Raw genomic sequence first — 13864 nt, forward strand, 5'->3', positions numbered from 1 at the left:
TTCCTTGAAGTCAGGGATCAAGTCTACTATTTCTATGGACCTCTCCCAGGGGCTAAGCATAGTGTTCTGTAAGCTCGTTGTGGTCAGGGAGTGTGTTTATTGTTATATTGTACTCTCCCAAGTGCTTAGTACAGTCCTCTGCACACAGTAAGCACTCAATAAATACGACTGAATGAAGGAATGGTAGGTACTTAATAAATACTGTCAGTTGATTATTGAAGAACTACTGAGTGCGGAGAAGTGTACTAAGTGGTTGGGAGAACATGACAGAACTAACAAACAAGTTATCTTACCTCAAAGAGATTGTAATCTAGTGGGAGACACAGACACTAATCTATTGGAGAGAGAGGAAGTAAAACAGTCATAAGATATGTACTTCAGTGTTTTAGGTGGTTGTGAATACTTTTTTTAAATGGCGCTTACTATGTTCCAGGTACTGTTCTAAGCACTGGAGTAGAGACAAGGCAATCAGGACAGACACAGTCCCTGTCCCAATGGGGCTCACAGTCATAATCCCCATGTTACAGATGAGGTAACTGAGGCACAGAGAAGTGAAGTGACTTGCTCAAGGTCACACAGCAGACCAAGTGGTGGAGTCAGGACTGGAACCAAGGTCCTTCTGACTCCCAGGCCTGTGCTCTATACATTAGGTCATCCTGCGTCTCTTAAGATCTACTTAAGCTCCTCTCTAGACTGTAATCTTCTTGGGGGCAGGAATAATGTCTCTGGTGCATTATACTCTTCCATGCTCTTAGTACAATGCTCTGCACACAGTGAGAGCTCAATAAAGATCACTGATTGATTCATAAGAGTTTAGTTTTGGACATATTGAGCTTGAGATGCCAGTAGGACATTCAAGTACAGATTTCCTGGTTACATGAGGAAATGCAGAATTGCAGAGAAGGAGAGGTCAGGGCTGGAAAGGGATATTTGGGAGTTGTCCACATGTAAACGTGGGAATGGATGAGATCTCCAGTTAGAAAAGCCAGTGAAAAAGATCAAGAAGAATTAGCCAGAGAGGTAAAATGGGAATAAATATTGTTGACTGATTGATTGATCAGTCTGTGTTATGTTTAGACCTTTCCTTCACCTCCCTACCTCTATCTCCAGTTCTTGGAAAGGCTTGTCACGTATCCAATGTGGACAAAAGGAAAATGGGAATTGGACAACACTGTTCTGTATAAAAAGTCCCAAACCTCACCCTTATAGTCTCAGGCTGGGATCGTATTTGGAAGAGACAGATACAGAGTAGAACACATGGACAAAACCACCTATACCCTCTACAAAATCTTTTCAGCCTAAAGTCTTCAAGCGTTTAGTAGAGTGCTCTGCACCCTGTAAGCACTCAAGAAACACTCTTGATCGATTAAGCAAGGGAGGCCTACAATGCAATGGAGAGTATTGACACCATCCGCCCAAAAGTGTTTATTCAGGTTTCATCTCCACATCTCAAGGCAGTTTTAAGACGTCAAAAACCATAGGGTTCTGGTGAAAGCAGCTGGACTAAATGAAGTTAAATGCTATTACCAGAATGGACTTTGGGTCATGGCGGGGGCTAGCCACTAAAGCTGCCCAGTCAAAGAGGACCCCCAACTTGCCCTGTCTGGATCTGAGACATGGGCTCATTTCCTTCCAAATTGATCAGGTGGATGTACTCCAGGGCAGAGTTGGCTAGCTCTCAGATTCCCATGTCGTCACGTAGCATCAAGAGCACCGGGAAGCATTCCACGGCCTTGATCTGAGGCCCAGGTATGCTTATCGAATCCCTCGTTCTCCTCAAGGCCGCCATAAAATGAGTTCCCCAATGGCTGATGATGAGGTGGCCATCTTCGCCTATACCTTCCCTTATCTGATCCCATACATCTCCGAGCCTTGGGTAAACGCTTCACCTTGGAAAATTTTCCGCAAGCCAGGATGGCGAAGCCACTATTACCCTCCTCATCCCGCCCACCCTGCTTTCTGAGGGCAAGTGAGGAAAAAGTGGAGATTTCTGCTTGAGTTACCCACATAGTTTGCTTTGTTTCACGTGGATCCACCCTTTCTGGTTCCCGGTGAGAGTAAAACGAAGAGAAAAGAAAATGCGGTGAAGTTGGATATTTCTTTGTTGTACGTAACAGGAGCCAAGGGATTTTCTTTCTGTTCTCCGCTTACAGAACCCCAAGCCCCTTATCTCCCGCAGCTTCGTCATGATTTATTGTGGTGATGTTGCATTTGTAAAACAGAACCATAAAATAAGAAAGAGAACATTTCCCAAGGACTACTCAAAAATAAATTATTTCAGACATAACAGAAGCTGCATAATACATTCCACTCTTCCTGGTTTCTTGGGGTATTTTAGAAACTGATTTATAAGTGCAATATCTCCTTTCAAAATGAGACAATCAACACAGGATAAAATTATCGAGTTATGAAAATAGGGGTCATATTGAGGTGCAGTGCTTTAAATTAAACTTGAAAAAAATATCTTTCATACCAAATTGACTCTTTTTGTCTTGGAAATGAATGTTTAATCAGCTAAGACTGAAAAAAAGAAGCCTTAAGCATATTTAATTTAGTAAAATATTCTCCCCAACAATGTTTCCTCAAAAACAGAAAATGCTCACTTCCATTCTCTCTCCAAATTGCGGGCAATCAAGGGGTTTAAAGAAAAGAAAGGTTTCAGTTTACACAGCCCAATACAAGTAGATTAGTGTGCAATAATCTGAATAATTCAGCTGAAACCCCACTGCTCTTTCCTGAATTACAAGGTGAAAGTCTTATTGGGATCTGTGCAGTCAGTCTGTATCAACCAGTCTTTGGGTATTTCTCAACCATGACTGATCATTAAGAAGCAGCGTGGCTTAGGGGCAAGAGCACGGGCTTGGGAGTCAGAGGTCATGGGTTCTAATCCCAGCTCTGCCTCTTGCCTGCTGTGTGACCTTGGGCAAGTCACTTAACTTTGCTGTGCCTCAGTCACCTCACCTGTAAAATTGGGATTAAGATTGTGAGCCCCACGTGGGACAACTCTTTTACCTTGTATCTATCCCAACGCTTAGAGCAATGCTTGGCACATAGTACGCGCTTAACAAATACCATAATTACTATTATTATTGCAAATCAGCTAACACGATGCTACCTTATAAGGCATACCTAGAGAAGCAGCCTGGCCCAGTAGAAAGAGCATGGGTCTGCGAGTCTGAGGAGCTGGACTCTAATCCGGCTCTGCCACTTGTCTGCTATGTGACCTTGGGCAAGTCACTTCACTTTTGTGCCTCAGTTTCTTCAACTGTAAAATGAGGATTCAATACCTGTTCTCCCTCCTACTTGAGACTGTGAGCCTCATGGAAGACAGGGACTGTGTCTGACCAAATTGACTTATACCTACTCCAGCACTTACAAGAGAGTTTGACACATTGTAAGTGCTTAACCAGTACCATCAAATATATGTCTGTGTGTACACATTATGTATAAAATTTACATATCGTATTGCACTTTGTATGCCCAATATACCTATATATTGCACTGCACTCTCTACAGGATATATAGAGAGAGCAATAAAATAGATATATTGTATATTGAATGCATATCTATACCCATCTAGGGTGGAATTGAATTTTCTGTGTGTGTGTGTGTGTTTGTGTTTGCAAGTGTGTGTATAAATAGTATTGCAATATGCTCTCTACATACGCATATATTGTATTGCACTCTCTATAGTAGATACAGTAGATACATTTTATATTGAATACAAACACATGCTCTATCTAGAGTGGCATTGTATTGTGTGTGTGTGTGTGCCTGTGTAGGTGTGTGTAGTATTGCACCCTCCCAAGCACTTAGTACAGTGTCCTGCACACAATAAGTGCTCAATACATACCATTGACTGATTTCCTTTGTGCCCTCACTGCTTAATCCCTCAAAATGTCTGTTTTGGAAAAGAAAGTGTCTACCAGAATTCCCCAGGGCCCTCATAAATTTCTCTCCTCGGACCCCTGGATCACACCTGCCTTCTTCTCTTAAGAATCGCGTACAATTTAATGAAATTCCCCTACCTGTTTCTCGCAGGTACAGGCGACATTCTTCTCTGTGGACACTATGCTGGTTATTGTAAATATTTTGGTTTCACAAAAAGGAAAACAGAATACCAGTTCGCCTTAATGGCATTCACGTTGTATGTGAACCAAGCAAAATGGAATCTATTCCCTACTGATGCATTCAAATGGCATCTGTGAAAGTCTAGTAGAATTAGAGAGAGGAGATAAACTCAACTGGCATTGTGAAATAGATAGATATGCTAAGTGGGAAAATAGAATTCAACAATTTCCTTATTAATTTTTATTCCATTCTTTAATCCAAGAAAGAAGTCTTGCAATATGATGGCTGAAAGCCTGCAAATCATTCTGATTATGTAAACATTTTCCCCCTGATTTATCTTGGGACCTAAGGTTTTTTTGGTTCTTATTTTTTCCTTGTTTTTCCTTTTCCATTATTTTCCAAACTCCAAGCCATAAGAGGCTCAGAGAATCAGCTGCTGGATCGGTCACCGGGCCACTGGCAAATATGATCCCGATTTTAGTTCTCTGGGCCTGCGTAATTTCAGGGAACAGATTCACTTTTCTCAGGACCTTGAGAGTTTTCCATGTGGTCCACAGCTTGATTTCTTCTATTCGATCAAATGGGTAGCTTCCCTCTGAATTTTAAATTCACTGAATAAAGTGGAGGAGATGGCATAGACTAACACAGCCTCACCAAATCAGATTGTACAGGGCTATAGTTTCAGATGTGTTTTATGAGAGCATCTTCTGCCCAATGGAAAAATCAACCTTACTCCCTTCAGTTCTAGGGAGTAGACAAAGCAGAATGAACAATGGAGGCAATCAGATGGAAGTAGCTGGGAGAGACACAAAAACCCAGTTCAGAAGAATCCATTTGGTTTGTAGAACTATATGATTCAGACTGACTACCTACACACAAACACACACACACACAAATGTCCTGCGGGCTCAAAGATGACACTACAGAAGATGAGACATTCTCCGGAGATAACTGTTCAGCTCTCCACCTCGCTTCTGATGATTAGTGGGGTCTGTTATTGTGAATGGCTGAGCTACAGAATAAACAGTTCCTGCATTCAGATGGGCTCTTCTATAGTCCCCCCCTCCTCCTCTGACCCCCCACTCCAATAGAACATCCACGAGGCATCCACTAGAACAAAGAGAAAATTCCTAAAACGTCGCAAATTGGATCGTCCAAGCGACCGAAACTGAAGACAGTCTGACGATTCCATCAAAACAGATACCAGATATTAAGCCGATCTCCTTTCGTTCCGGCTAACGAGGAGGTGATATTCAGGAATAGCATTTACATTTAGCCTACGAGTGATGTTCATGACACAGTTCACAGTGAATTTTTACAGTGGTAAATGAAAGAGAGAAAATGTTACTCACAGTAGGCAGTTGACTGGAGAGGAGATGTCCATCCTGACTCAACATATTGGATACCATGATGGCAGGAAGATCCATGTTTTGATAGGGATATGCTGGTATCAGACTATTTGGAGGAAGGCTGTGGCACAGTGAGGGATATCCGGTTTCATGGTCCACCAAGTGAAGGAGAGAGGGGTCTGGGAGATTAGGAGGAGTTATAGGAGGGATTTCATAGTCTTCATTATTCTCACTTTGACCATTATAAGTCTAAAATATTAAAAGGATATTTGCTTAATGTATCACTTCCTTACTACTAGAAAAGAATAAAAAAAAACATTTACAACACAAAGAAATTGTATTTCTCTTAACCATTGAGTGAACTCTTTCGTCTAAGACCATTGTTTCCCAGGGTTAGCAACAGGATAGTCTTGGGTCCCAAACACCGATTTTTCAAAGTCTCTCCTGTCATTTTCACCACCTTAGTGTCTTTGGAACAGGAAAGGGACAGGGGAAAGTTACTTCTTAGCCAATGTTTCCTAAAACTCCATCTCAATGGGTCGGTTCAAGGCAGTCGCACTACTCACTGATTGGAAGATGTTGTGGGGCGTTCACAAGTATATACACACACCTATGCCCTGAGGATTCTATTCTCTGTGACCCTGGGGGAAAAAATAATAACTAACCCGCCGGGGTCTCTGTCTACTAATTAACTGGTGAAGCTGGCACATTCTTTAGGGAAGTTGAGAAGTGAGGCTATTCTTCCAATTGTTCAAAAGAAACCCCACCCTTGCCTTAACGGTAGGTGTAATTCTGATTAAAAATGAGGTTGGGCACAAAATGAGCGATCTGGATGCTTGCTTTAAATATCCTCCTTTCTTTGCTAGATCTGGCTTTGGGACCGGCCTACTAGGGCAATCAGTAGAAACTCAGTGCTCTGAATAAAACATGAGACTGGGTCACAGAGTACTTGGGTCCAATCTGATAAACTTGCATCTGCTACCCTTGTTCCTCCCAAGCCAAACTTTTAGCTGAACTTCACTCTGGATTCTCCAGGGTTTCTCTCTTCATGCTGCTTCCCCCCCCACTTTGAACTCCTCCCCTCCCCTCTCCCTTCCCATATCTGACAGACCCCAGCTCTCTGCACATTTAAAGCCTTCCTAAAATTCCACCTCCTCCGATAAGCTTTCCATGATTACCCTGAGCCACATCATCCCTTCAACCAAGTTTAGTACTTATTTACACCCTCCTTCATTTCACTTTTTTGTCCTTCCCACTACTGGTCCTCCCTTCTATGTTGCCTTTGTATTCAGATCTGTACCCTATGAACACACGATATTAACCCCACTTCCAGCCCATCAGAGAATTTATGTACAGATTCATTCATTCGATCATACTTACTGAGCGCTTACTGAGTTCAGGGCACTGTACTAAGCACTTGGGAAAGTGCAATACAGCAGTAAACAGTCTCATTTCCTGCCCACATCCTTATACTCTGCCATTACTCTCTCTGAAAATTATTTTAAAGTCTGTCTCTCCCAGTTAACAGTAAGCTCCTTGTGTAAAGGGAGTGTTGCCTGTATCCACCCCAGCGCTTAGTACAGTGCTTGGCACATAGTAAGCGCTTGACAAATTGTATTCCCGGGTAGCTCAATCGGTAGAGCATGAGACGTTTAATCTCAGGGCTGTGGGTTCGAGCCCCACGTTGGGTATAGTTCTTGTATACCAGCAGCATGGGGTAGTGGATAGTGGATTAGGTTGGGTCCTAATCCCAGCTCTGCCTCTTATCTGCTGTGTGGCCTTGGGCACATCACTTAACTTCTCTGTACTTCAGTTATCTCATCTGTAAAACGGGGATTGAGACTGTGACCCCTATGTGGGACAGGGACTGTGCCCATCCCAATTTGCTCGGATCCACCCCAGCATTTAAAACAGTTCCTGGCATATAGTAATTGCTTAACAAATACACCAATTATTAATAGTATTGCCAATTCTATTGTACTGTACTTCCCAAGAGTTTAATACCGTGCTCTGACACGGTAAGTGCTCACTGAATACCACTGACTGATTGAAGCATTTATATCTGCTTGATGTATTCATTTCAGACCCTCTAGTAAATATTTTATGTTTGTCTTCCCCTTAGAATGTAAAGCTTTGAGGGCAGGGAATGTGTGACTTTGTTATACTGCACTTCCCAAGCACCTAGCACAGTGTACCATGTCAAGAGGGAACTCAATAAACACTGCTACTACCTACTAGAAGTGTGGCTCATGACAAGAGCCCGGGCTTGGGAGTCAGAAGTCATGGGTTCTGACTCCTGACTCCGCCACTTGTCAGCTGTGTGACTTTGGGCAAGTCACTGAACTTCTCTGTGCCTCAGTTACCTCATCTGGAAAATGGGGATGAAGACTGTGAGCCCCACGTGGGACAACCTGATCACCTTGTATTCCCCCCAGCGCTTAGAACAGTGCTTCACAGATAGTAAGTGCCTCACATTATTATTATTATTACTACCGCTATTGCCATTTCTACTACTATAATTACTACTTCTACCTCAGGGTTTGGCACATGGTAACCATTTAGTAAATGCAGCAATATTATTTTTACTATTATTCTCAGAAGCGTAGAGAGGGGAGCCGTGGAGGAGGGAGGCTGGGAGAAGCAGTGTGGCCTAGCTGTAAAAGCCTGGGCGTGGGAGTGAGAGGACCCGAACGCTCTTCCCAGCTCTGCCGCTTGCCCGTTGTGTGACCATGCAAGTCACCTGACTTCTCGGTGCCTCGGTTTCCTCAACTGTAAAATGGGAATTCAATACCGGTACTCCCTCCTACCTAGGCTGTGAGCCCCATTTGAGACAGGGCCTGTGTTGGACCTGATTATCCTGTATCTTCTCCCGTGCTTAAAATAGTGCCTGACACATAGTAAGTGCTTAATTAACACCATTAATGAACAAAACAAAACAAAGAACCCTGTATTGTCTTGGCCTTGGGTTTTTAGTGTGTCCTGGTGGAAAGAGCACAAGCCTGGGAATCAGAGGACCTGGGTTCTAATCCCACCTCTGCCACCTGCCTGCTCTGTGGCCTTGGGCAAGCTGATTAACTTCTCTGGGCCTCATTTCCCTCACCGGTAAAAGGGGATTCAATCCCTATTCTCCCTCCTACTTAGATTGCGAGCCCCACGTGGGACCTGATGATCTCGTGTCTAACCCAGCACTTAATACAGGCCTTGGGACATAGTAAGCATTAACAAATATCACAATTATTGGGTCTTGGGTCCCGCAAATAACTTTTTCATTTGTGTGTCACTCGCAATGCGATGCTCGCGAGTGGGGTTTGTCTCTCATCTCACCAATTTCAAAATGAAAAATAAAATAAAAACGTCTCCTAGAACGGGCAGGAGAATAAACACTAGTTGAGGAGGGGCCAGAATCTCATTTTTCCTTTCTTGGGCATCTTGATTATTGCTTACTTACACCAGACGGTAAGCTTCTTGTGGGAAGTGAATGCATCTTATGCATTGTTTTACTGTACTCTCCCAAGAGGTTAGCACAGTGCTCTGCACACAGTAAGTGCTCGATAAACACGGTCGACTGACTGAACTTTGTCTAAGGACTGGGAAGGGGACGCTAATGAACGTATCCTCCCAACCCAGTTACTCGAACACCGATATTCCCATCTGCCGGTTCGGTTAACCGCTTTTTTCTCAGGTATCTGCTGAAAAGACCAGATGCGCTTTATTGGCACCCAATCTTAGGGCTATCGAATCGAATGCCTGGCAGACTTACTGCATTTAACAGACCCCCGTAATCCCTTTTCACTAGGAGGGAACAGAGTAGGCATCGGTTCGAGAAGAGCTCGGCTGATTCCTTTCTAGATACTTCAAGAGGATTTTGTTTTATGGGATCGGGGAGGATTTGAATAAATCAGGGCACAGGAAACTTGTCCCTCAAACAAACGCATTTCTAGATCGGGCCCCACAGTAAGTGGCTTTGCACTACTTAGGACATTTATGCAAAGTCCGTTCAGTCTCCTATAGCTCTTCTCCATGATACAGGTATCATGCCTGTCGCACCACTGCAGAACTGAGCATTTACAGCTTTCAGGCTGTTTTGTTTTGAATATGAAAAGAAAGTAAACCTGTCACTCGGTTCACAAACTGAACATTTCTGTTTTAGGAGAATCTCTCTCTATTCAGTGGAGGCAAAAAGAATTGTTTCAAATTATAATGCTTTGCAAATCATTTCAAGTAGTAGGCAGTCACATCAAAATTAGGATCAAAGCTGCACGCCATCCAAATCGGATTAGACAATACCCAATCAACACAATCAAGCTTTACACCTGGAAACATTCACATCCTCTCAGCCAAGGCTGACTCCATTTGCTCTGTACGTATGTAACGGTCCGGTATAAATTTTTTATAGCTCCGAGTTTAGGATGACAGCATTACTCACAGAGCGTCGGAGGGTAGTGACGCAGCTGCAGTAATCTAATCTACTTACTCCCAAATCATCACAATAAAAACTTTATATGGAACCACATTATTATGAGTACTTAGCCCTTCTACAGCACTTTATATCTGCAAAGTGCTTTCCAATCATTTTTATTAACAATTCAGCACAGTGACCTTAATATCGGGTCTACGGTAGGCAGAACCGCCTGGCAACTGGGAAAAAAAAAATGCAAAAAGGATCTTAGCGGATCCTGCTTTCTGCTTAAAAGTCTTAAGTCTTTTCATCCGTGATCGTATCTGGGGAAAGGGTGGGGGAGAAACAAAGACGACTGTACATGGAGTCGTTACATCAACCGAGAACGCACTCCGCCTCTAGGTTAGATTTAGAGTCAAGGCAGCGGTTCTATGGATCAACTTCCTTAAATATACTTTGCGTTTGGCCCATATATAGATATAATAATAAGAATGATGATGATGAAATTTGTTAAATGCTTACTATGTGCTAAGCACTGTTCTTACCCTGGGGGAGATACAAGATAATCAGGTTGTCCCACGTGGGGCTCACAGTCTTACTCCCCGTTTTACAGATGAGGTAACTGAGGCACAGAGATGTTAAGTGACTTGGCCGAAGTCACACAGCAGACAAGTGATGGAACGGCGATTAGAATTCACGACCTCTGACTCCCAAGCCCGTGCTCTTTCCACTAAGGCAGGCTGCTTCTCTAACTATAAAATCTATAACCGAGTTGGTAGATACATTCCCTGCCTATAGTGAGCTTACAGTCTAGAGGGGAAGCTCCCTTCTCCCTCTTACTTAGACTGTGAGGCCCTTGTGGGACCTGATTATTCTGCATCTACCCCCGATCTAAATAGAGGGTTTGGCACAAACCAAGTGCTTAATACCACAATTATTATCATTATTATTGATCGATCAGTTGGAGAGATTTGCCACTCTGGGAGTGGGTACCCCCCGGGGGCATGCAAGATGGCTCCCCTATCAACTCGCAAGAGAAAGGGGGGGACGTGAGGGGAAGAGAGCAAATATCGTCGGTTCCTCCATTCAAGAGGCTCCTTAGAGTACGTTATTCTACCATCCTACATCCGCAGATGTGACGATCCTAAATAGAAAATGTAGATGGATTGTTTTTCATCTGGATCCCTTTCATCAGTGTGTTCAACTTAATAAGGTAAGCCCAGATAAAGTGTCATTTTTATTAAACACTGTCAGCTCTATGCAGAATTGTAAATGCAATCTAGACTCTGAAAACCTCAATACTCCTAATAATATTTCTTCCTGTACCCAGAATACAGAAATACGATCAACTTTCATTCCTATGGATCTATTCTGGCTTGGTGGGTTCAGATTCCGAACTACCTGTGCTCCTAGGTGAGGCTAATATCGGGTTTATATAAACAAAGATCAATCAATCATCTGGAAGGAGATTTAGAGGTGGATGTGAGCTTCTTAATACACAATAAAAAAAAAGCTTCATGGAAGCACAGATGAGAAGATAAGCACATTTGTGTTTATCTTAGTTCAGAATTAGGGATTTTTCTTTAAGTGGAAAAATCTTCCATCTCTGAGTGCATTTTCCTCATCGCCATTATCATCATTCTCATCTCCATGACCACGGTTAACAGCATTTACTAAGCATTAACTTTGTGTAAAACATGGGTCAAGTGGTATTTTGCGTGTGGGGAAAATGTTGGGGATATGGCCGTGATTTGGTACGGGTTTAACCTGAAACACATCTAAGCAGCATGGCCTAGTGGATGAAGAGCATGGGCGTGTGAGTCAGAGGATATGGGTTCTAATCCTGGCTCCACCACTTGTCTGCTGTGTGATATGGGGCAAGTCACTTCACTGCTCTAAGCCTCAGTTACCTCATCTGAAAATGGGGATTAAGACTGTGAGCCCCTTGTGGGACAGGGTCTGTAGCTGACCTGATTACCTGTATCTACCCCAGCACTTAGAACAGTGCTTGTCACGCAGTAAGCACTCAACAAACACCAGAATTATTATCATTACTATTATCTAAGGTTGGACATTGTCATCATCAAAGGGTACACATTAAGCATCTATCTGCCAACAGGATGGCCCAGAGAGTTAAATAGGCAAGTTCAGCAAACATGGCCCCTGTCCCTGTTCCCTCTGGAGCTTATAATGGAATCTAACCTTGCTGATGTCCCACTACACCCAGCTCACACCTTTCTCTCCTGTAATACTAACCTAGTCACTTTATCTCAACATCATCTCTCTCCTTCCTGTCCTCCCACTTGTCTGGAACTCCCTCCCCCTTCATATCTGACAGACCAACCCTCTCTCTATCTTCAAAGAACTACTAACATCACACCTCCTCCAAGAAGCCTTCCCAGATTAACCTCGCATCAGGAGGAAACTGCTCTACCTCCTCTACAGTTGGTAATGGAAGGCTTCTTGGAGGAGGTGGATTTCAGGATCTGTGTCAATGATGGGAGGAGGAGGGAGAATTCCAGACACTGGGGCCTAGGAAACCACACTCAGATGGGATGGACTGGTGGGAAGAGAGAGGAGTGATTTGGTCTGTCCAAGATGAATCAGCTACCACTAAATACTCCATCCTTCACTCTCAGGGGCTAACGATACAGAAAATGTTATCTCCCTCTGCCCATGTGGAATTCTGAGCTAGAAATGGAGATATTGAGTATATGCCATGACCTAGTGGACAATCCAGAAGCTCATCCTCTAAACTGTAAGCTCGTTATGGGCAAGGAATGTGTCTTTTATGTTGCTATATTTTACTCTCCCAAGCACTTAGTACGGTGCTCTGCACGTAGTAAGTGCTCAATAAATATGCTTGACTGACTGACATGGACTGGGTCCAACCTTGAATCTACCCCATCACTTAATACGGTGCTTAGAACATAGATGTGCTTAATAAATACCATAAAAACAAACCAAAACAAACATGCTGGAAAATCAAGCTCCCTGTCCTGGACTGCAACTCTGAATGGTAGGATTTCCTCTCACTGCATCTTTTCCTTACATATTTGAAAGAGAGCGCCCACTCCCATGAAATTTTATGCAAATTATACAAACTCAGCTCTCTAGCTGACCTGAACAACTATTTTAGACTTAACATAGAATAATATATCCAATGCCCAAATGGGGAAACTGATTCTCACAAGAGGTTTGTGTCTTTTCTTACCCTGGATATAAGAGAGAGAGACATAAAGAGAAGCACACACAGAGAGAGTCTCATGTTTTAAAATAATTCAACAATGGTCCACTCCACAGAAGCACATAATCTAGGACCTTGCTTAATTGGGGTTAAAAGTCCAGTCTTCTCTATAACCACACAATCTAGCAAAACACTACTTTTTTTTTCCTCTGAAGGCCTTCAAATGTACCACCGAATTCTCAGGTTCAACTTTTCAAGAACAGTTTCCTCCCAGAATCTTTTGAAATTCCAACATCAAAGACATCACTGCAGTAGTAGACATCGCTGTGATCGACAGGAGGGGCTCCCTCTGACACCAGCAATTATTTCCCCTTACAATATTGACCTGAGGGTGCTTCAGTGCACCTGCCTACCTCGTGGACTGCCCACGCGACTCTCTCCATTTCTAAAACCACCCTAAAATGGGTGGGCCCGCCGAACTGGTCCCAACTAAAGATTATGCTAGGGAAGCAGCATGGCCTACTTGACAGAGCATGGGCCTGGGACGTCAGAAGGACCTGGGTTGTAATCCTGGGTCGGCCAGTTGCTTGCTGTGTGACCTTGGGCAAATCAATTAACTTCTCTGTGCCTCAGTTACCTCATCAGTAAGTCAATCCCTAATTGATTCCCCTTTCCCCCAACTCCCTCTCCATTCTTTGTCATCTATGCATTTATATCTGTACGTCTTGTTCACTTGGGACTTATCACACCCTCAGCCCTACAGCACTCATGTCCATCTCCATATATTATGGAGAAGCAGCATGGCCTAATAGAGAGAACATGGGCCCAGGACATAGAGGGCCTGGGTTCTAATATTTA

At 43.3% G+C, this 13864-nt stretch overlaps 1 protein-coding gene and 1 non-coding gene across 5 annotated transcripts in view; one reads left to right on the plus strand and one right to left on the minus strand.

Annotated features, from left to right (window-relative positions):
- The window catches only part of TOX2 (TOX high mobility group box family member 2), a 272741-nt gene that overhangs the window by 81363 nt on the left and 177514 nt on the right, over positions 1–13864 (minus strand). For 3 of the 4 annotated variants that reach the window (XM_029070759.2, XM_029070761.2, XM_029070762.2), the window contains exon 3: positions 5424–5669. The exons of the other annotated variant lie outside the window; for it this stretch is intronic. In XM_029070759.2, the coding sequence (XP_028926592.1) occupies positions 5424–5669 (246 nt within the window). The remainder of the gene's footprint in view (positions 1–5423; positions 5670–13864) is intronic. 4 annotated transcript variants of the gene reach the window in all.
- Positions 7039–7111, plus strand: TRNAK-UUU. Its single transcript has one exon. It is a non-coding gene; the product is annotated as a tRNA-Lys (tRNA).

The sequence above is a fragment of the Ornithorhynchus anatinus genome, chromosome 8 (genome assembly GCF_004115215.2).
Source record: "Ornithorhynchus anatinus isolate Pmale09 chromosome 8, mOrnAna1.pri.v4, whole genome shotgun sequence".
Lineage (NCBI taxonomy): Eukaryota > Metazoa > Chordata > Mammalia > Monotremata > Ornithorhynchidae > Ornithorhynchus > Ornithorhynchus anatinus.